The sequence below is a fragment of the Dipodomys spectabilis genome, unplaced genomic scaffold (genome assembly GCF_019054845.1).
Source record: "Dipodomys spectabilis isolate Male_0828 unplaced genomic scaffold, ASM1905484v1 ptg000002l, whole genome shotgun sequence".
In the NCBI taxonomy this organism is placed as follows: Eukaryota; Metazoa; Chordata; class Mammalia; order Rodentia; family Heteromyidae; genus Dipodomys; species Dipodomys spectabilis.
Window position 1 is genome coordinate 4,183,105 of NW_024870679.1, and position 23,220 is coordinate 4,206,324.

Below are 23,220 nucleotides of genomic sequence, written 5' to 3' on the forward strand. Positions count from 1 at the left end.
AAACCCAGTTCCCTGAAACCTCCTCTCATCCAGACAAATTTGCAACCCGTGAAGGTGAATTTTCTGCTCCTTACAGGTTGAAGTAAAGTGTAGTAAAACAGAGGACATAGCTTTGAGATATTTTTGTTCTGTTTTGAGACAGAGTCTTGTTCTGTAGCCCAAGCTGGCCTTGAACTCATGATCCTTCTGTCTTTGCCTCCTGAGTGCTGGGATTACAGAAGTTCGCCACCATGCCCAGCTGCTTTGAGACTTTTATTCTAAGCCTTTTTCTGAATGTTCTCTTGTCACGTACCTTGAATGAAGGAAGCCTTCTACCTCTGAAAATTTAATTTCCTTGCACCCCACGAAAGGCTCTTTCCTACATTCCTCAATCCCGACTTCCCAGCACTGTCTTTACCTGTGGCCTGTGCCTGCTGAGAAATTCCAATGATCATTTCTCTTTCCCTGTGTTCTCCTTACATTTATGCTAGGGCTACTCAGCGCTTCAACCCTATGATGTATTCCATATGAACTACTATTTCAATGAATTCTTCCTTAAAGTAATGGATTTCACCTTTCTTTTGCTTTTACTTTTGGTGGTTTGTTTTGTTTTTTGGTGCGGTCATGGGTCTGAACATGGGCGCTGTCCCTGAGCTCTTCAGCTCAAGGCTAGTGTTTTACCATTTGAGCCACAGCACCACTTCCAGTTTTTTCTGTTTATGTGGTGCTGAGGAATCAAACCCAGGACCTCATGCATGCAAGGCAAGCACTCTACCACTGAGCCACCTTCCCAGCCCCCTTGCTTTTAGTTTTTAAGGCAACGTCTTTAATGTAACTCAGGCTGGCCTTGAACTCTTGATCTTCCTTTTTTAGGCTCCCAAGTGCTGGGCATCATGCCCAGATTAGAAATCTTTTGGAAATCTGATTTAAAAAAAAAAAAGAGCTGTTTCTTCTTACCTAGGAATTACTCATAATTCATGCAAGTAAAAATGCAAAATTTCCATGGAAATTTGTTTTCTGCAGAATAAAAAAATACATTGCTCTCTAGGGTACACATTATACTACTCCTACTGCTGCTACAATTAGTTCTATTATGAATACCATTTCCCCAGCAGATAAGCATTTTCTAATGATGAGAACTCTTCTTATATATTATCTGACAGGCAGTATGACATTGTGGAGTGAAATTTTTTCGCTAGGCAGATCTAGGCAAATGACTTAACCTCCTTGAGCCTCAGATCTTTTCTCATCTAACCTTAATGGAGCCAGTAGATGCTGGCGCATTGTTAATAGGTGCTCACTAAATGATAGTAGCTACTTTGACTGCATGTTTGCAAATGGTTTTTATTTGGGAACTGTGGCTGTAGATTTAACAAAAAAAGTTCCTTTCCCTCCTCTTTCATTTTATTTGGTACCAGTAGTAGGGCTTGAACTCAGAGTGCTACCCTTTGCCTAAGGCTGGTGCTCTACCACTTGAGCCACAGGTCCACATCTGGCCTTCTGGTCTTAATTGGAGATAAATCTCATGAGGTTTCCTACCTGGGCTGGTTTTGAACCATGATCCTCATACCTCAGCCTTCTGAATAGCTAGGATAACAGGTGTGAGCTACAAGCGCTTGGTTTGAGAGGCTTGTTGCTCAATAGAACTTTCTAATTTTTTTCCAAGTAACTTCCTAGATGGGAACCTCACCTAATTCTAACCTGTTGGCCTCTACATTTCTCCATCTCTTTTGCCCCTGTCTTTTTGTCCACAAGAAAGAGCTGCAGGCTGACACACAGCTGGGATCTTCTCAGCTCTTTTACTAAGATAACAAGCAGAGGCTCAGTTCCACAGAGAGGAATTAAAGGACTCTTGCTGTTGATTGACGTGGCCAGAAGAGATTGAGAGGAGATGTTGAAAATGTGCCAATTCCCAGACCTTGTGTATCCAGCCCAGCAGAACACAAGTCATGTGCTGGAAAATGCACAAAGACCTTCCTCTGCTTGTCAAATATTTGCTCAATGTGCCACGCTAGCTCCAGGTTTTAGCAAAACTATCCAGCTGTTCACACACCTACCTCTGTGAAATGTTTTAATCAATTATTAACCAAATGTTGAGACACACCTCACTTGGCTTGCTTGGGTTCACCAAGGGGTTTAAGTTGGGCACTAGTCAAGCTTGAAAGAGGGACCTAGGTAGATGGTTGGTTGGTTGACATAGTAACAAGGACCTGGGCAGAACTCCCTTATCTCCCTTCTGTCAATGTCTCCTCTGTACTTCAGAGATAATAGTGTTCTCACCTGGACCCATTTTATCAAAAGAAAACATTTCCTTTGGGGACTTAAGGACTTAAGGAATACAAGACCCAGCTCTAATACTACCTTAGACTCTTGATCAATTTTAATCTGGCTGGACATTTCTTCATTCATTTATTAATGGGGAGCTTGTTCCCACATCATGCCCTGAGTAGTAATGAATGCCACGCTCATAAAATGCTATACCAGTGACTTTTTCGTATGGCTTATACCAAGGGTATTTTCACATTAAAAGAGGGGTTTTCTAGCCAAACACCAGTGTCTCATGCCTGTAATCCTAGCTACTCAGGAGGCTGGGATCTGAGGGTTGTTATAAGCTAGTCCAGGCAGTAAAGTGATAACTCTATCAGCAGTTAATCACCAAAAAAGCCAAGTAGAGCTGTGGCTCAAGTGGTAAGAGTGCTAGCCCTGAGCAAAAGAAGCTAAGGGACATTGCCTAAGTCCTGAGTTCAAGACCCAGAAGCAGCGCGCATGCATACGCGCGCGCGCGCACGCACACACACACACACACACACACACACACACACACACACACACACACAGAGCTTAATGAGAATGAACTAATAGAATAAATGCTTCCTGCATTCCAGATCCCTCTGTAAATTCTTCACTGTGTTACTCAGTCCTTACAATAAAACTAAAAGGTAGCAATTTTTTTGTCATTCTCTTTTAGGCAAAGAAACTGAAGCACAATCATTTCTCGGTTTTTCATCTAAGATGATGTGTAGAAACTGGGGCATAAATAAATCATGTGCCCAATGTATCACAGAAAGTGAGAGGCAGAACAAGAACTTGGAGTTTATGCTCTTAAAACCCTGTCATACCTGTTAGAAAATAGATCACCAGCTAGGTACCCATACCAGTGGCTCACACCTGTAGTCCTAGCTACTCAGGAAGCTAAGATCTGAGGATTGTGGTCCAAATCCAGCCTGGGCAAGAAAGTCCATGAGATTCTTATCTCCAATTAACCACCAGAAAACCGGAAGTGGCACTGTAGGCTCAAGTGGTAGAGGACAGCACCCAGGCCTAGAGTTCAAGCCCCATGACCACCACCACCACCAACAGCAACAACAACAACAACAAAAAGTAGAGATCTGAGGATCAAGATTTGAAGCCAGTCTAGGCAGACAAATTCAGTAGACTCTTACCTTGTCTCACGTTGTAGAACACCAAGCCTTGAACAAAAAAACTAAGGGAGATTGAAAGGCCCTGAGAAGTCCCAATACTGACCCCCCACCTCCAAAATGTGGATTACTAATACTTCACATAGCATAAGGGAGTCAATCCTAACGACTCCGTCTTAGGTAGCAATGAGACAAGCGCTTCCAGTCAGATTGTTGCTCTCATCGCTCTCCTGTAAGTCTCAAGACTTCAAGGCAGGAAGTGCTAGTGTACTTTATGTTCCGCACACCAGCAATGATGCCTAAGCAATGGCCTCTGCCTCTACATGTTCTTTTCTTCCAGGTCAGGCCAGGTCAGGTTACTTTTCAGCTTAGAGGCCGGGTCTTTACCATATAACGCATGCTGGCCAAAAGGCTCATGATCCTCCAACTTTAACTTCCTTCTGAGATTATAGGTATGTGCTACTCTGCCCAACTCTACCTTAAAATTCTTTAATGGTTTCCACTGCTGATAAGATCAAATCCTATTTTTTAAATGTGGCTTCACATGTAATAATTATGCATACTATGGGGATGGAGCAGTATTTCATCACAGATTAGGTATGTATTGATCCAATCCACTAATTCAAACTTCCATCTCATTATTTCTCCTATAGTTTAGATTTTTTTTTTTTTTGCCGGTTGTGGGGCCTGAACTCTGGGCCTGGGCGCTGTCCCTCAGCTCTTCAGCTCAAGGTTAGTGTTCTACCACTTGAGGCACAGCACCAGTCTTCTGGAGATAAGAGTCTCATGGACTTGCCTGCCCAGGCTGGCTTTTGAACTGCGATCCTCAGATCTCAGCCTCCTGAGTAGCTAGGATTACAGGCATGAGCCACCAGTGCCAGCTTCGATATTTGATTTATATACAAGTCAAAAATCACCATCTGCCAGCACACCAGGAGGCCCAAAGTGAAAAATATCTTGCGCCTGATAAATAATTGCTTCTGGGAATATATCAGATCATAGCAGAAACAGGAAATACATGAGCTTATCAATCATGCCAGATACCACCCCCTCATCTGGAACTATAAAAGGAGCACCCCAAGATTAATATGTAACAGGCCCATACACACTTTACTTGGGAAAATCACCACTGTCCCCAGCTCCAGCTGGAGCTCATAGCTGGCTTCCAACTGACACCCCAAACTTCCTGTTATCTGGTCCTGCATTTGATAACTCTGTACCCGGAAAAGCTCCACACCTGGCCTGTGGATATAAAACTTACCTGGTCCCCTACAGAGAGGTTTCTTTGCATATATTTCATCTGTCTATCTGTGCCTTAAGTATGGTCCCTTTGAACCTTGTAGCTCCTTTAACCCTTCATAGCCATTCAGTAGCTATATATATCATTTTCTTACATAAAACATAATGTGTGATCTAAGAGCTAATATTACTAATTAAGATCAGAATAAAAAAGCCAGGTGAGCTGGGTGCCAGTGGTTTGTGCCTATAATCCTAACTACTTAGGAGGGTGAGATCTGAAGTTCATGGTTTGAAGCTAGCCAGGGCAGAAAAGTCTGTAAAACTCTTAGCTATCATAAAGCACACATACACATATTAAAAAGAAAAAAATATCTGGGTGCTGGAAGCTCATATCTGTAATCCTACTCAGAAGTCTGAGATCTAAAGATCATGGTTTGAAGCCAATCCAAGCAGAATAGTCCTTGAAATTCTTACCTCCAACTAACTTCCACCAAGAGATGTAAGTGCAGGTTCAGGGGTAGACCGCTAACCTTAAACAAAATGCCTACCTGACAGTTTGAGGCTGTGAGTTCAAGCCCTCATACAGGAATACACAAAAAATAAAAATCAGAATAAACAATCAAACCCTGTGGTTGCCATGGCCTTTGTTTTCATGAAAATGAATTCAGTAGTATTTGGAGAATTAAAGCCATCAAAATTGCCAGGAGTTGGTGGCTCACACCTGTAATCCTACTATGCAGGAGGCTGGGGGCTGAGGATTCTGGTTTGAGGTTTGAAACCAGGCTGAGCAGGACTCATGTCCAATTAGCCACCAAAAAAAAAAAAAAAAAAAAAAAAAAATTCCCATGGGAAGTGGAGCTATGGCTCAAGTGGGAAAACTTCAGTCTTAGGTGGAAAAGCTAAGAGACAGCGCCCAGGCCCTGAGTTCAAGTCCCCATATTGGCATGCACATGTGTACACACACATGCGCGCACGTGCGCACACACACACACAGACACACACACACACACACCAACAAAATTGACATAGCTTGTGGATTTACTGTTATTCAATAAGTTCTGACAAAGCATCTGTCTCTAACATGAGCTTGCTGGCGACGGTTACTGCACTACATTGTTCACAGAACCACATTTCTACTTTGCAACAGAGGTCAGAGGACAAGAACTGGCTTTGACCACAGCCCTACGCTCAGCCCTGCTGGACATTCAGGATAAATGTGTACATGGTGTGTGCACATGTACATGGGTGAGCCTTCTGCCCCTTTCTCCACACACACTACAGCCCAGGCTCTTACTCGACTGCATTTCCCCCGTTCTCCCTGGACACTTTTAAAGTTTCAGAAAACAACAACAACAAAAAAAATGTGGCTTTATTAATGACCATGTTCTTCTTAGTAAAGTCACTTCTCAGTCAAAGGGGCAGTAAACTGGGTGGCAGAAGAAACCCCAAGAATTCACACTCTCAAATGGACCCTTTCATAGCAGCTTTGTGTATGAAAAAATCAATTCGTACAGAGTTGGTCAAAACACTCACTAGGCAGTTTTTTTTTCTTCTAGAACTAGCTTGCCATTCAAATCCTTGCACAGTGACTGAGCTGGAAGAGAAGCCAGTGTCAGACTGACAAAGATGACCATTGATAGAAGCAGATCGAGGAAGAAAAATAAGAAATTCAAGTGGAAAAACAGGAATTTAGACTTACAGATTAAGAAAAAAGAAAAACAGATCTAAACGTTTCCTCTTTGGGCTGTAAACTACACTCATTTGGCAAGAGGAGTGTAGATAAGGACTTTTGTTTTAGAAGTAGTGTAGAAAGCACAGTTCACAAGATCAATAGTTGATCCTGGCTAAGCAAACCCATCCCATAGCAGCACCTGTGAAAGAGTGGGGGGGGGGGGGGGAAGGTGGGGGTCTGCTTGAGAGCTCTTATGCTGAATTTGCGCTGCCCTAGAGACCTGGACCTCATGCCGAACGCTGGGCTGCCTGAGCACAGGCTCCTCTGTGGGCACTGTCTGTCTTACACCAGGGTCTCGATGCTTCTGATACCTCCTCAAATGATCGAGTCTTGTTTGTCAAACTGGGATGCTTTAGGAAAGTGTAAAAATGAGCTATTTCTAGCCAACTCTTTACTTCCTCTTTGAGCAGTGGTTTCTAAACTGTGTTCCAAGGCACCTTGGATTCTCCCCAAAATGCCTGCTTTGAAGCCTAGTGAGGTAGTACACACCTGTAATCCCAACATCTCAGGGGGCTGAGGCAGAAGAGCAGGGTGGTAAAGAGGTCTTACCATTATATAGCCCAGGATGGCCTCAAGTTCTTGGTCTTCCTGTCTCAGCCTACCAAGACCTGGGATTGCAGGTATGTCTTACCATGCTCAGCTGAACCTTACCTTACCTTACCTTTCCTTTCCTCTCCTCACCTCTCCTCTCCTTTCCTTTCTCTTCTCCTTTCTCCTCTCCTCTCCTTTCCCCTTCCATTCTCTCCCCTCCCCTTCTCTTCCTTTCCCTTACCTCCCCCTTCCCCTCCCCTTCCTCCCTCCCTTACCCCTCTCCCTCCCTTCCTTCTCCTGAGCTTTTATGTTGTGCTCTAGCACTTCAACCACAGCTTTAATTTTTGGGTAGTTGATTGGAGATTAGCAACACAGATTTCCTGCCTGAGCTGTCTCTGAACCAAGATCCCCAGATCTCAGCCTCCTGAGTAGCTAAAATTACAGGCATGAGCTACCAGCCCCTGGATCATTTATTTCTTGTAATTATCGTTACAGTCTGCTTGCCCTGAACTAGAATGTAAACTCCACAGAGAAAGAGACTTTTTGTCTATTTGATGCACTGATGTTTTCCAAGCACCTAGAATAGGGGCTGGCAGACCAGGGGGCTCAATAAATATGAATTGCTTTATTGCATTTATGTTTCTGGAGCAATTGATGCAGATACAGGTGGTAGGGATCTTCTAGCAACAAGCAGAGTTTAAAAAGAAATATCCTCAGCTTAACCACAAAGATGCCTGAACTTCCTGTTTCTCTGGTGTGCTTGTTGGTACCCATCTTACCCCTCCCAAACCTTCCTGCCCTCAGAAACATCACCTGAGTATTTGTCAGGGTCACATGGATGGCAAGAAGTTTCTCCTTTATTTGAGTAAGAGTTGGCAGGGCAAAGCTTGCAGAAAGAGGAGCCCTGCTTGGCTGCAAATGTGCCAGGTTTGCATGGAAAGCATTCTGAAGTGTAGGCCACACCTAGGAAGGAAGAACCATACAGAAAAGTAGGGACTGAGTCCAGATACCCAGGCCCTGTGCCTGACCTCATACCCCACTGCCCTCAGGGAGGAGGCTAAGCGCAGGCCCCTGACCCAACTCCCTTCCGGGTACCTGTTATCGCAATATTTCTCACAAGCACAGGCTTCGAAACTTTGGACCACACTGAGAAAGCTGTGGTTCTCCAAAAGAGGACATTATTGCCTCGGTTTAGTTCAACCTAGAAACAACAGAGAGGAGGTGTTGGTTCACCTCAGAAACACGCTTTCTAACCTGATGATTAGACTCTTACTGCATAGGTAGAGTCTGTTCTGATCCTCTCCCTTCTCTTTCTCAGCTTTGTCTTTCTTCTCAGGGTAGCTTAGATCTTCTTTTCTCTTTTTCTTTCATTTTTTTTCTGACAGTATTGGGGGGAAGTCAGGGCCCCATAGTTGCTAGATTGGGGCCTTACTGCTTAAACCATGCCTCCAATACCTTTTTTGCTTTAGTTATTTTTTCAGATGGGATCTTGTACTTTTCCCCCAAGGCTGGCTTTGGACGTCAATCCTCCTACCCATGCTTCCTGAGTAACTAGGATTATAGGCATGTGCCACCACATCCACGTCCAGCTCCTCCTCTTTCTAGGTGTCTTCTTATAACCATCTCATGCTCTTTCCCACTTACATCACATTTACCACTAGCATCCCTTAGTGTGTGTGTGTGTGTGTGTGTGTGGTACTGAGTCTTAATCTCAAAACTTGTACTCTGTCCCTTAGCTTTTTTACTCGTTTGACTCTCCACTACTTGAGCAACACCTCCACTTATGGCTTTTTGGCAGTTAATTGGAGAGAAGAGTCTCATGGACTTTCTTGCCTGGGCTGACTTTGAACCATGATCCTCAGATCTTCGCCTCCTGAGTAGTTAGGGTTACAGGAGTGAGCCACCAACACTTGGCTTCCAGCATCTCTTGTGGTCAGATAATAAAGGGACTGGAAGGGACTGATAGTAGTGTGACTGGAATTCCTTCATTCTTCTCTGATTCTTCAGAAAGCCTGGCTCAAATAGGGAAAGACACTGGTCTTTGGGAGGAAGCCATAGCAACAACACATCCAGCCTTCTATCAATCACAAGTAAGGAACCAGTGCATCCTCAGCATCTCTGCTGCTCTCTTTAAAGAAGAGCCCTTGGTCCTCTCTCTGGGATCTCCAGGGTGAGGGGCTGGTGAGATACTCACGCTGTGGAATTCCCATCCTTTCTCTGTGGTTTTCATCCACCTGGAGTCGTCTGCATTGGGCTGGCACTGGTCATTCTGGACCTGGGGCAGCAGGAGTTGGGGATGAGGCTCAGCTTCAGAGGAATTGAGGGCTCTGAACAGAAGAGCTTTGAAGTAATGTGGGACTAGCTGCACACAAGACATCTAAGCATTGACACTGAGGAAGCGTTCAACAACATAGCCATTTAGGTATCACTTGCATGGCTGAGCGGGAAGGAACACCTAAAAATATCCCAGATGCACCCTATTCTTCCCCTCCCCTCTCCTCCAGGGCCTCAGATAGTTTTACCCACGTTTCACAGGGAAAGCAACTCTGGCTTGCCAAGCTAAAACTATACTTGGGACTGATTTCTGCAAATAAATCTGAACCTCACACAGGACCTTGAGCATGCGCCCTCCCTCCTTCTCCATCGGTCAGGGCCTTACAAAAAACTCGAAAATGATGCTGGAGTCTGGGTAGTAGTACTCAAAGTTAACCGTGCCAGATTGCTTCAGGTTGACGGCGTACATCAGCGTGGCTGTGCATTCGTCTGTGTTGGAGGCGATGTAGTCTCCCCTGGGAACCCACTTGGACCTATGAGGGAACAGGAGCCAAGTTCACGGGCAAGGGCAGAGCCCAGCAGGCTTTGTGCCATGTGGAGGGCTCATGTTCTGCTGGGGTTTTGTTTTGGGTGGAGGGGATTTCATGGTAATGGTTGCTTCCTACTATCCAAGGCACTGAACTCTACTTTTTTGTTGTTGTTGTTGTTTTTGTTAGTCGTGGAGCTTGAACTCAGGACCTGGGTGCTGAGCTTTTTCACACAAGGCTAGCATTCTACCACTTTGAGCCACTGCACCACTTCCAGTTTTCTGGTGGTTAATTGGAGAGAAGAGTCTCACAGACGTGCCTACCCTGGCTGGCTTCAAATCACAACTCTCAGATCTCAGCCTCCTGAGTAGCTAGGATTACGGGCATGAGCCACTAGCACCTGGCTCTGAGCTACTTTTTAGTTTATTTTTGGTGTGTATGTGTGTGCCATTACTGGGATTTGAACTCAGGACCTGGGTACTGTCCCTGAGGTTTTTTTTTTTTTTTTTAAATCTTTTCATTCATCAAGACCAGCATTCTATCACTTGAGCCACAGCTCTGTTTCCAGCTTTGGGGTGGTTTAGTTGGAAAAAAGACTCTGATGGACCTTCTTGCCAGGGCTGATTTCAAACTATGATCCTCAGATCTCAGCTTCTTGAGTAGCTGGGATTAAAGGAATGAGCCAGGAGTACCCGGCAGAGCTACATGTTTTATATTAATAATTTCTATCCATCAGCTAAAAAGAACTATTTTTTTCTCATTTAAAAGATGAGGAAGTGAAGAGTCCCTCACCCAACAGCACAAATCACAAAGCAGGGATGGGATTCAATCTCAGGTCTGCCTAAATCCAAAGCCGTCAAAGTCAGGAGATAGGAATCTTCCTTAGACTTCAGTGTTATTCCACTTGTTTTTCCAGAAATGTCTATGTTAAGACGCTACATGCAAATAGCTTTTACGGGAAAGCCAGAGGAAAGCAGAGACAATAAATCTCAGGTCTGTTTTGTCTGCTTGATCTAGCTCACCCTTCCCACTTTTCTTTGCTCTCCAGCACACCACCTGCCAGCTCCTCCAGACACACCCTGCATCCACCCCTGCATCCTCCACCTGCTCTCCACACTGTAGTTGGAGACTTCCGGAATGAAAATATGACAACATAACTCCCTAATCCAACACCCCTATGCAAATTCCTGGCCTACACTTTCTACTCCAGTCTTATGAACTTTTCTCAACTCCTCTGCCAAACTTTCTCTTGCCCATACCCCCCCGGGGGTGGCCCTCTTCCTGGAACATACCTCCTTTTCCCTCCCTTTATTTAATTTCTCGCTTAGTCTTACAATAAATAATTCTTTGTCTACAACGTTTTCTTGACTTTATCTGCTTCTGCTCTGGTTACCTGGAGCTTTCTGTTTCTCAGAGCCATAAAAGATTCTAATTTGTTTTTAATATATTATCAACATATATAGAGGCACAATGAACATATATCTTTCCACCACCTTGTTTAAGAAATATAGCACAAGCTAGGCATTGATGGCTCACATCTGTAATCCTAGCTACTTAGGAGGGTGAAATCTAAGGATCATGGTTCAAAGCTAGCCTAAGCAGAGGAGTCTATGAGACTTATTTCTAATGAACCACCAAAAAGATGGTATGGCTCAAGTGGTAGAGTGCTTATCCTTGATCAAAAAACCTCAGGGATAGCTTCCAGGCCCTGAGTTCAAGCCCCAGGACTGGCACAAAAATAAAAAGAAAGAGACAGACGGAAGGAAGGAAGGAAGGAAGGAAGTCATGTACCCCTGGCTACTCTAGTTGAACTTTCTCTATTTCCTCTTCTCCACCACTGCCAAGTGAGATCAGTTTTCTGAATTTGGTGCTTAACATTTCCATAAAGTTTTCTGTATACAATATAGCAGATAATAGTGCTTTGTATGTTTTTAAGCTTTGTGTAAATGGTACTATACTTATGCATTCTGAAAATGGTACCATACTTACAAGTGCTGAAACTTACTTTTCCGGGGGGGTTACTGGATAATGGTTATAGGATATATTCATATTCACATATTCACGTTCTTTTTTCTTCTCTCTTTCTCTGCATATATATGTGTGTGTGTGTGTGTGTGTGTGTGTGTCTGTCTGTCTGTCTGTCTCTGTGTCTGTCTCTCTGTGTGTTTGTCTCTGTCTGGATCTTTCTCTGGTGCTGAAAATCAGCTCAGGGCCTCATCCTTGATTCATATATGCCCTGCACTATATTATAAACTCAGTCTTTCCTTTCACATTATTATTGTATAATATTCCTTTGTATGCCTCTACCATTTTTATTTGTGGCTGGAGGGCAGTTAGATTGTTTCTACAATTGTTGCTACAGTACATGTCCTGCAACAGGTGTCTGAGTGTAGTGGCTGGGAGGGGAGTGGCTTTCTGAACTACCACCCCCTTTTTCTCCAAAGTGGTTATGTCAACTTACCCCCAACAAGCTCTGTCAGGGAGCTCCTGTTGCCCCACATCTTTCTCCAAATTTGGGATGCTCAGACTCTGAACTTGTTGCCAATATGATGTGGTAGGGAATTAGTGTCTGCTTGGCCCTCAAATCTTGTTTCCTTGGTTACTTTTCTCAAGCTTAATTGCAATACTGTTGGCTCTAACTTGCTTTGCACACTAGACTATCCCCAGGACCGGTTCCTAGGCCAGGCATTCAGAGGCACGTTGGAGGATTAAGTAGGCGATGTGGGAAAAGGGTGACCTGAGACAACCCACCATCTCAGCCTGAGCTAGCTCTGGTCTCCAACTGCTTACTAATAGTTAGAGCCTCAAGTTAATCCACAGCGTCCTCCCTGAGTATGCCAAAATAACACAGCATTCCAAGCTCTTCAACCATCACTATTGTCCAGCCTGGTGGTTCACCTCTATAATCCTAGCTACTGAAGAGGCTGAGATCTGAGGACCTTAATTCAAAGTCAGCCTGGGCAGGAAAGTCCATGAGAGCCTTATCTTTAATTTACCACCCCTGCAAAAAGAGGTGGAAGTAGAGCCATGGCTCAAGTGGTAGAGTGCCAGCTTTGAGCACAAAATCTAAGGAATAGAGTCCAGGCCCTGAGTTCATGCCCCAATACTGGCACATATACAAAAAAAAAAAAAGTCACTGTAACTCTCAAATCAGAAATGTTAGCTGAACTCATCCCAAATGTTCTAGCTAACCTAAAGGTGTTGTTTCTCCTTCTTCAAAGAGACATTTAATGCTAATATATTCCACAGCATCAGTTATAAAGAACTCCTGAAGTTTGATGAATAATTAAAAGGATTCCATGAGTGGATTATGTTTGCAAATGCATCACAATTTTCCTTTCTGCCAGAACTGTCCTTGGCAGAACTGTCTCACATTCAATAATAAGATGTTATTGATTGACTGCCAGCTTCAGAACACCATTCCAAATTATCTTTTAAATGATAACAGTATTTGCATGTAATCTATGAACATCCTCCCAGGTACTTTGAAAATTTAATGAATTATTTACTTTGAGACAATGTCTTGCCATGGTTCAGGCTGGCCTCAAACTTGCAGTCCTCATGCCTCAACCTCTTGAGCGGAGGCCTCTTGTGCCATTCGAGTCAACTAAATTGTTTAAATTGAGGTACTGGGTCTTGAATTCAGGTCTTCCTCAGTCTACCACTTGAGTCATGTTCCCAGCTCTTTCTTTTTTTTTTCCTTTTTTTAATTTTAGTATAATTATTAGGATGTGTACAGAGGGGTTACAATTTCATAATTTGGGTAATGTATCCATTTCTCTTTTGGACATCACCCCTTCCTTTGCTTTTTTCCTCCCCAGCTCTTTTTTGCTTTAGTTATTTTTCAGTTAGGGTAGCATTGAGTCTTCTTTTGGTCTTCTGAGTAGCTGAGATCATAATTACACACTACCATAACAAACTTTATTTTTGAGATGAGGTCTTTTAATGTTTTCCCCTGAACAGGGTACGCTAACCTAGATGGATAATTATCCTGAAAGGATTTGGATTATGTCCTTGCATTTTGAGTTCAAACTGAGAAATCTTATTTTAATGGGCTTGCCCTTGGGTATGACTTGCCACTTCTCCTTTGTAGCTTTCAACGTTTTTCCTTTGTTCACTATAACCATTATTTTCCTTAATCTTGCCTGTTTCATATTCTGTAAAACTCCTCCACTGGGATAACATCTTCAAAGTTGGGGATATTTTCTGCTGTTGTCTTATTAAATAGGTTGTTCATGCCTTTAATTCACATCTCTTCTTCTGCACTCATGACTCATAGATTTGATCATTTGATGATGGTACTCCAGAGGTCCCATAAATTTCATTCATATGTTCTTAGTGTTTATCTTAATGTTTTTGACTGACTGATTTAATTCTTCTTCTTTATCTTCTTCTTCTTTTTTTTTTTTTCTTTTTTGCCAGGCTTCAGGCTTGAACTCAGGGCCTGGGCATTTTCCTGAGCTGCTTTTGCTCAAGGCTAGCACTCAACCACTTAAGCCACATCACCACTTCTGGCTTTTTCTGGCACTGAGGAATTAACCCCAGGGCTTCATGCATACTAGGAAGTACTCTACCACTAAGCCACATTCCTAGCCCTTATCATCTATGTTTCATATCCTATTTTCAACCAGCTCTATTAGCTAGGCTTTTGACTCTTTTAAAAAAATTTGGGCTATTGAGATCTTCTAAGGTTTCAATTTTATTTGTTTCCAGGATTTTTATTTATTTATTTATTTTTTTTTGGTCAGTTGCAGGGCCTGAACTCTGGGCCTGGACACTGTCCCTCAGCTCTTCAGCTCAAGCTTAGCGTTCTAGCACTTGAGCCACAGCGCCACTTTCCAGCATTTTCTGCTTATGTGGTGCTGAGGAATCGAACCCAGGGCCTCAAGCATGCAAGGTAAGCACTCTACCCCTGAGCCACCTTCCCAGCCCCTGTTTCCAGGGTTTTTTACATCTTTATGAATTCCTCTTTCATATCTTGCTTTTTTTTTTTTTGGTCGGTCATGGGGCTTGAACTCTGGGCCTGGGCATTATCCCTGAGCTCTTCAGCTCAAGGCAAGCACTCTACCACTAGAGCCACAGCACCACTTCTGGTTCTCTGGTGGTTAATTGGAGATAAGAGTCTCGTAGACTTTCCTGCCTGGGCTGGCTTTGAACTGTGATCCTCAGATCTCAGCCTCCTGAGTAGCTAGGATTACAGGCACGTGCCCCCAGTGCCAGCTGTATCTTGCTTTGTTTTATTTCACTCAACTGTTGGTTTGAATTCTCTTTGAGCCCAGATAGTTGTTTGTATCCTCTGAATTGGCTCAGCTGCACATACATTACCTCCTTAATTTCATTGATTATTTTTGTCATTATATTTTTAGTTTGGTGCTTGAAATGTCTTCTTCTTCCCTAGCTCTTAAGTATTGTAGAGTTGTTGGCTATTGAGGAAGATACATTGCCCTGTTTATTTGTGAATTTAGTGAGCTGTGGGGAGAAGGAGAAGTCAAGCTCCCATGTCCTTTCAACTGATGATATCTCAGAGTTATCAAAGATCGGGTAGTGGCTGGGTTTTGGTGTGTTTTCCTGTTACTAGATTGAAGGGGAGCGGCTCAGTAGGCAAATATTTAATTCCAATGCTCAAGTCACAGTGTAGACTTCTCCTCCACTCAGGGTGAGGAAGCTTGGCTGTAAACTATTGCAAGCTGGGTGCCTGTGGCTCACACCTGTAATTTTAGCTACTCAGGGGGCTGAGATCTGAGGATCAAAGCCAGCTCAGGTGGGAAAGTCTGAGAGATTCTTATCTCCGATTAACCACCAAAAAACTGCAGATGAAGCTACGGCTCAAGTGTTAGAAAGCTAGCCTAGAGAAAAAAAAATGCTCAGGGACAGTGCCCAGGCCCTCAACCTCAAGACTGGCACATACACATAAAAAGAAGCTATTGAAGTTGATTAACTACAATCTTGTGTTTGGGACAATCTTTAGTGAAGACCAGTCATCATTACCACTACTGTTACAGTATCTTTTAGATGAATACAGAAGCAAAGATGCATCTTTGTAATCTTGTAATGGAGTCTTGATTTTTTACTCCTCTTCCCATGTGGCCAGGGATGGGCTTAGAACTCTGTGTTCTTCTTGACTTCTGCTTGATTTCTCTGTAGTTTGCTGCCTTCCTACGACCTTTTTCAGAGTTTCTGATGCTCTCCTTTTTCTCTTCAGAAACAGTCTTTGCTGTGTTATCAAAGTCTTCTCATTCATGGAATGAAAATGGTGGATAGTTCTAATATGAAGTCTTTCTCTGCCTAGTAGAATGTTCATATCTTTCATGTCTATGCTTTTCTCTCTCTCTTATTTCATAGTCTCAGTATTTGGTCTTCTACCCTATCTTTTCCACAAATATCCTTTTTATTATCCCCTTCTCTAATTCAATCCCTCTTGTTTATCCCAGATGTCAGACTGCTTCTTACACTTCAGCCTGAGAACATCCATCATGGGAGATCCCCTGTAGCCTCAGGATCCTGAACCCTGTCCAATTGTCTGTTTGGTTCCCAAACATTTGTTCTGGGTCTACTGTTAGATGTTAGATGCTATTAGATGCTGGAGACACAGCAAGGACCAAAACAAATCCAGTCTCTCCCGCTTGGACTTACATTCTGTTTCTAATTGAGCATATGGAAATGTAATTAATCACATAGTAGTCATTGTTATAAGTATCACAGAAAGAATCATAAGGTGAATTAAGAGAGTGTCATAGGAGTTTATGGGCTATATGAAAATATCACAAGGAGCCAGGAGCCGATGGCTCACGCTTGTAATCCTAGCTGAGATCTGAGGATGATGGTTCAAAGCCAGCCCCAGTAGGAAAGCCCCTGAGACTCTTATCTCCAATTAATCACCAGAAAATTGCAAGTGGCACTTTGGCTCAAAGTGGCAGAGCACTAGCCTTGAGCTGAAGAGCTCAGGGACAGCTCTCAGACCCAGAGTTCAAGCCCCGTAACTGACAAAAAAAAAAAAAAAAAAAAAACCCACAAGGAACCCTCCACACTGTGGAATTAATATGTAATCAGTTTTAAAAAATGCAAAGAGCTACTTGAGGTAGAAATAGGATCACATCTAGAAGCTAACCTTGCAAAAAAAAAAAAAGTTAACAAGATCCTGTCTCAAAGAACAAGCCAGAGGGCTGGGAAGGTGGCTCAGTGGTAGAGCGTTTGCCTTGCACGCATGAGGCCCTGGGTTCGATTCCTCAGCACCACATAAGCAAAAAGAAAAAAGCCAGAAGTGGCGCTGTGGTTCAAGTGGTAGAGTGCTAGCCTTGAGCTGAAGAGCTGAGGGACAGTGCCCAGGCCTAGAGTTCAGGCCCCACGACCAGACGACCCCCCCCCCAAAAAAAAAACAAGCCAGGAGTGGTAGTGCATGCCTGTCATCCCAGCTACTCAGCTTCATGGAAGGCAGCGGATAATGTTCCAAGGCCAATACCTAAGCAAAAGTGCAAGGCTCTACCTAAAAAATGAATAAAGCAGAGATGGGCTGAAAATGTGGCTTAAGTGGCAGAGGGATTTCCTACCAAGTGTGAGATTCTGAATTCAATGCCCAGTACCTCCAAACAAAAAGGTAGGGGAAAGGACGAATCTATGGACTCAAGGATGGCTTCTTTGAGGAAGTGACTTTTAGGCAGAGATCTGAGACCTGAAGAAGACTCAGCACAGGATGGAAATGGGCTGTTTCTGGCAGCCAGGGGGTGTACCAGAATGAGCAAGAGGCAAGGGAAATGAGCAGAAGACAGAGGTCACATTGGCAGAGTCCCGTAAGCTGTGGATTTTACCCCAAGAGCAATGGGTGTCCTCAGTTTTGAGCAGAAACATATGGTGTTTTGATTTGTATTCTCCGATCATTTTAGCTATTGGGTTAACATGGCATGGAGAAGTCAGAAACAGGAGACAAACAGAGATCTTGAGGCAGAGCAGACCGGAAGACACACTAGCTTGCTTCAGCCAGGGGCAGTGGAGTTGGATTCAAGTTGAACAGAAATGCTAAATACTTGGGATCTTGGTGCCAGCTCAAGTACTGACTTTCAAAACATACCCTGGTGGCCATTTTTCCTCCTCCATTTCTAGAGAAAAGAAACATTCTCTGCTTCCCTCTTAGGATGCTGTGGGAAGCCTTAAGACCCAGGCTGGAGCCTGTCTGTGCCATGGAAACACAAGTTTGTTATTAAATAGCCCACATCCTGCCTGTCTGACAGATAATGATTTCTGCCCTCTCAGCACAGTCCTTGGAGAGAGGTGAAACCTTTCCTCTGCATGAAGGAATTGATTAAGCTAGGTCTGCACTTGGACCAAGATCAAATGGTATTCACTATTAGGACTCAAGTGGGGTTGACTATCTTAATATACACATATGCTCTCCTATTGGCTAGCATCTTCTAGTTCTGTCTCTGTCCCTGTCCCCCAAACATTATCATACAATGATTATGCCACATACAATTGAACTCTAAAATACCTTTAAATTTGGATGACTGAATGGCTCAAGCATTGGTACTTCTGGAAGATGGAGGGGGAGGGAATCTTTGCTTTGTTTGAGATAGGATCTCACTGTGTAAGCCCAGGCTGGCCTCAAATTCACAGTCCTCCTGCCTCAAGCCCTTCCAGTGCTAAGACTACATACAGTTTTGCATCACTTTACTTGACTTTCCAGTCATTCTTATATTTGCTTGTTTGAGAATAAGAGAAAGGTTCACTCCCCTCCCCCAGATCTCATTGACTATATTTAACCAAAAGCTGCTTTTGCCTCTTTGCATCCTTCTGCTTTTAGTAGCTAGAAACAACATTACCTGGCTCATAAATAAATGTTACTTGAGAACTGGGCTCCGGTGGCCTGTAATCCCAGCTATTCAAGTGGCTGAGATCTGAGGATTATGGTTTGAAGCCAGCCTGGTCAGGAAAGCCTGTGACTCTTAGCTTCAATTAACCACCCCAAGGTCAGAAGTGGAGCTGTGGCTCAAGTTGTAGAGAGCTAGCCTTGAGCCAAAAAGCTAAGGAACCGCACTCAGGCTCTGAGTTCAAGCCTCAGGACCTTCATTCATAGATAGATAGATAGATAGATAGATAGATAGATAGATAGATATTATTTGAAGATGACAGTCCCAAGCAGGTGAAAACTGGGACTGAATTTGAATTCCAACCTTGCCAGTTGTAAGCTAGTTAACAAAGATAGATTGCTAATCTCACAAAACCCCTGGTTTCCCATTGCTACAATGAGAGCCCTTAACGTATTTCATCATGTTCCTGTACAGATTGAAAAAAATTAATATGTGTAAAGCACCCAGAATGACACCTGACATATAAAAGACACCTTTTATATTTTATTTTTTATTTTATATTGAGCTTTTCAATTACTGGCAAAAATCTCCATCTGTGCTGCAAATATTTCTGGTCACCAGAGTCCAAAGGGGTTTATAAGATCTCAGCCACCCCCAGCCCAAGCACATAAACTCAGAGTGAGGATTCCCAGTTTTAAAAGTTCAGCACCCAAACCAGGAAGACACATATAACATCCTACATCGTGTTCCACTCAAGTTGAGAAAGGTTATTGTCTGATGCAAAATTCCAATTGGGTTGTACTTTTCATAGACAGGACCATTAACGCTTGTACCTCACTCAGATCCACTGGACTCTACGAATCCATGATTTTCTCCCCTACAACTGCCTGCTCGCTACTGGTAGTCCCATGGAGCACTGGCTACTATCCACCTTCCCACATAGTCCCTGCCAGCCTGAGGACTATCCAGGGTGTGTGTGTGTGTGTGTGTGTGTGTGTGTGTGTGGTGTGTGTGTGTACGCGCGTGCACAGACTCACAACGTGCAATTCTCCGCAGACTCAGTGGCGCTGTCGTCCATCTCCATGTTGGCTGAGAGGCTGGCAAAACCATGCGGCAGCTCATCCCATTCATCAAACCGGATGCCGGTGCCCAGGGAGTAGCGGCCTTCAGCACACGGCTTGCAGGACTGATCCTTCATATCCAGAAACTCTCCGGCGTTGCAAGAGAAGGCTAGACAGCAGGACAAGGACAAGGGAGGGGTGGAGAGGTCACAAGTAATGGGGCTGAGGGTACTCTACAGGGAAGAGGTCGGGGATGGGGACCTGGGGTCCTGGCACATTTTATGGATGTTCAGAAAGTCCTGGGGTAGCAAGTAGATTTGTGGTTGCCAGGGGCTGAGGGCAGGGCCTGGATAGTTAAAAGGTTTGGAAATATACAGTGTTGATGGCTGCATGCATAATCTAAAAGCTACTGACATTTGCGCTGTAAAGGGTAAAAGTTTTGGCATGTAAACTGTGTCTCAACAAAGCTGTTATTAAAAAATAAATAAATAAATTAGAGCCACCTTCCTGACTGCAGTCAGATCGGCAGCCCCTGGGAGTGACACACAGTGCATTTTAAAGGCCTCTCTGCAGAATTTTCACCTTCTCTGATTTCTTTTCCAAGAACAAAACCATCCCAATGTTGCCTAATAGCTGATTGTGAATGCTGAGTAGAGACTGCAGAAAAATTCACAGGCAAAGAAGAAAATAAATGTGTTATTCATACAGCTAGAATTGCTTACACTCTCTCCATGAACAGGATTTAATGTGGTTTTTTTTTTTTTAATAAAAGAAGCAGAAGCTGGTGGCTCATGCCTGTTAACTTACTCAGGAGGCTAAGATCTAAGGATTCTGGTTTGAAGCCAGCCCAGGCAGATAAAGCTATAAGATTCTTCTATCTAATTAACCAGCAAAAAAAGCAAGAAGTGGAGGTGTGGCTCAAGTGGTAGAGCACCAGCTTTGAGTAAAAAAGTCAAGCAAGAATTTGAGATCCTGAGCCCCAGTACTTGCAAATAAGAGAGAGAGAGAGAGAGAGAGAGAGAGAGAGAGAGAGAGAGAGAGAGAGAGAGAGAGAAGAAAGAAAGAAAGAAAGAAAGAAAGAAAGAAAGAAAGAAAGAAAGAAAGAAAGAAAGAGAAAGGAAGGAAGGAAGGAAGGAAGGAAGGAGAAAAAAAAAAAGAAGAGAGAAGCCAGGTACTAGTGTCACACATGTAATCCTAATTACTTAGAAGGCTGAGCTCTGAAGATCATGGTTTGAAGCTAGCCAGGGCAGGAAAGTCCATGAGATTTTTTAGTTAGTTATTTATTTTGCCAGTTCTGGGGCTTGAACTCAGGGCCTGTGCACTATCCCTGAGCTTCTTTTGCTCAAGGCTAGCACTTTACCACTTAAGCCATATTTCCACTTCTGGCTTTTTCTGTTTATGTGGTTCTGAGGAATTGAACCCAAGGCTTCCTGCATAATAGGCAAGCACTCTACCACTAGGTCACATTCCCAGCCCCTCCATGAGACTCTTATCTCTAGTTACAGCTAAAATACAGAAGCAGAGCTGTGGCTCAACTGGTAGAGTATTAGCCTTGAATAAAAAGCTTAAGGGAGCCAGGAGCTGCTGGCTCAGGCCTGTAATCCTAGCTACTCAGGAGGTTGAGATCTGAGGATCATGGTTCAAAGGTAGACCAGGAAATATATAAAAGTCCCCATGAGACACTTAACTCTAATTTACCACTGAAAAACCAGAAGTGCTAGCCTTGAGTGCAAGAGTTCAAGGATAGCTCCCAGGCCCTGAGTTAAAATCCCACAACTGACAAAAAAAAAATGCTTAGGGGTAGCACCCAGTCCCCTGAATTCAAGCCCCAGAACTAGCATTTTGAAAAAGCCAGAGAGAGAAGGAAAGAGAAGATTCAGACACCCAGTTTGCATCCATGAAAAACATTTCTGTACCAAATTTTGAAAGAATTAGGGATGGAGACAAGGAGAAAGATCTGACTTCCTATTGCAGCTGCTGTATGAGGCAGAGATAGCTGGCATGGCAGGAGACTTAGGATAGAGGCTGATGCTGAGTGTCAGGGAGAAGCCCTGGGGCAGGAAGGCTGCTTACAGCATTCGGTGCCCTTGACAGGGTCGGGGAGGCTGGTACACAGGCCTGGGGTGTGGGGCACAGCGACTCTCCACCTGGAACCTGTGCTGTCACACGCTGTATACTCGTAGTGGTACTCCGACTGCAAGGGAGAAAAAGTGTGTTAGCATGATTAGACACTGATAGTTACCTGCCCAGCACAAGGGAACCAACACTCATCATCACAGGATGACCTTGAGGGCAAAATTCTGGCTAGGAGCAACACATCAAAATTGCCCAAATGATCACAAAGCCCAGAGGACAACTTACAATCATTGGATCATTTCTTTCCACCAGGATGTGTGTGTGTGTGTGTGTGTGTGTGTGTGTGTGTGTGTGTCTTTACTGTTGTACCTAAACAATGTCCTATGGAGAAGCAGCAGCAGAAGGTCACTAAAGATTAGACTAAACCCAGCACCAGTGGCTCATGCTTGTAATCCTAGCTACACAGGAGGCTGAGATCTGAGGATCACAGTTCAAAGCCAGCCTGGGCAGGAAAGTCCGTGAGACTCTTATCTCCAATAAATCACTAAAAAACCAGAAGTGGTGCTGTGGCTCAAGCAGTAGAGTGCTCGCCTTGAGCTGAAGAGCACAAGGACAGCGCCCAAGCCTGGAGTTCAAGACCCATGACAGACAAAAAAAAAAAAAATTACTATCAAAAAGTCAGAAATTTACTACCAAAAAGTCCAAGTGATATAGCACTAGTCTTCAGCACAAAAGCTCAGGGACAGAACTCAGATCCTACATTCAAGCCCCAGGACGGAAGGAAAGAGAGAGAGAGAGAGAGAGAGAGAGAGAGAGAGAGAAAGGAAGGAAGAAAGAAAGAAAGAAAGGGAGAAAGAGAGAGAAAGAGACAGAGAGAGGGAAGGAAGCCAGGCACTGGTGGCTCACGCCTGTAATCCTAGCTACTCAGGAGGCTGAGATCTGAGGATCATGGTTCAAAGCCAGTCCTGGCAGGAAAGGCTGTAAACCTCATCTCCAATAAACCACCAGAAAACTGGAAGTGGCGCTGTGGCTCAAGTGGTAGAGTGCTAGCCTTGAGCTGAAAAGCTGAGGGACAGCGCTCAGGCCCAGAGTTCAAACCCCATGACTGACAAAAAAAAAAAGAGGGGGGGGGAGGGAGAGAGGTAGGGAAGGAAAAAAAAGAGAAAACAGGAGCTGATGACTCATGCCTATAATCCTAGCTACCTAAAAGGCTAATATCTGAGGATTGTGGTTCCAATCCAGTTTAGATAGGAAAATCTGTGAGACTCTTGTCTCCAATTAATCAGCAAAAAGCCAGAAGTGGGTGTCATATGAAAGGAGTTAGCACTCCCCTGGACAAAGATGGAAGAGGTCCTTGAGAATGACAATATGCATATGGTTAAGGCATTGCCACCTACTTTATGGCATCTAACCGTTGCTTTCCATCTCACCCCAGTTAGAGTGGCCACAATCAAGAAAACAAATAGCAACAAATGTTGGCAAGGATGCAGCCAAAAGGGAACCCTCGTACACTGTTGTGAATGTAAGCTTGTTTAGCCACTCTGGAAAGCAGTATGGAGATTCCTCAAGAAACTAAACACA

At 43.8% G+C, this 23,220-nt stretch overlaps 1 protein-coding gene and 1 non-coding gene across 2 annotated transcripts in view; one reads left to right on the plus strand and one right to left on the minus strand.

Moving 5' to 3' along the window:
* The window catches only part of Elapor1 (endosome-lysosome associated apoptosis and autophagy regulator 1), an 82,879-nt gene that overhangs the window by 26,987 nt on the left and 32,672 nt on the right, over positions 1-23,220 (minus strand). The window contains exons 2-7 of the mRNA XM_042685479.1: positions 21,637-21,757; positions 19,540-19,732; positions 9,560-9,707; positions 9,095-9,175; positions 7,996-8,101; positions 7,714-7,863 (exon numbers count right to left, since the gene is read on the minus strand). Coding sequence (XP_042541413.1) covers positions 7,714-7,863; positions 7,996-8,101; positions 9,095-9,175; positions 9,560-9,707; positions 19,540-19,732; positions 21,637-21,757 — 799 coding nt within the window. The remainder of the gene's footprint in view (positions 1-7,713; positions 7,864-7,995; positions 8,102-9,094; positions 9,176-9,559; positions 9,708-19,539; positions 19,733-21,636; positions 21,758-23,220) is intronic.
* Positions 22,943-23,062, plus strand: LOC122113000. The gene has a single exon (XR_006148352.1). It is a non-coding gene; the product is annotated as a U6atac minor spliceosomal RNA (small nuclear RNA).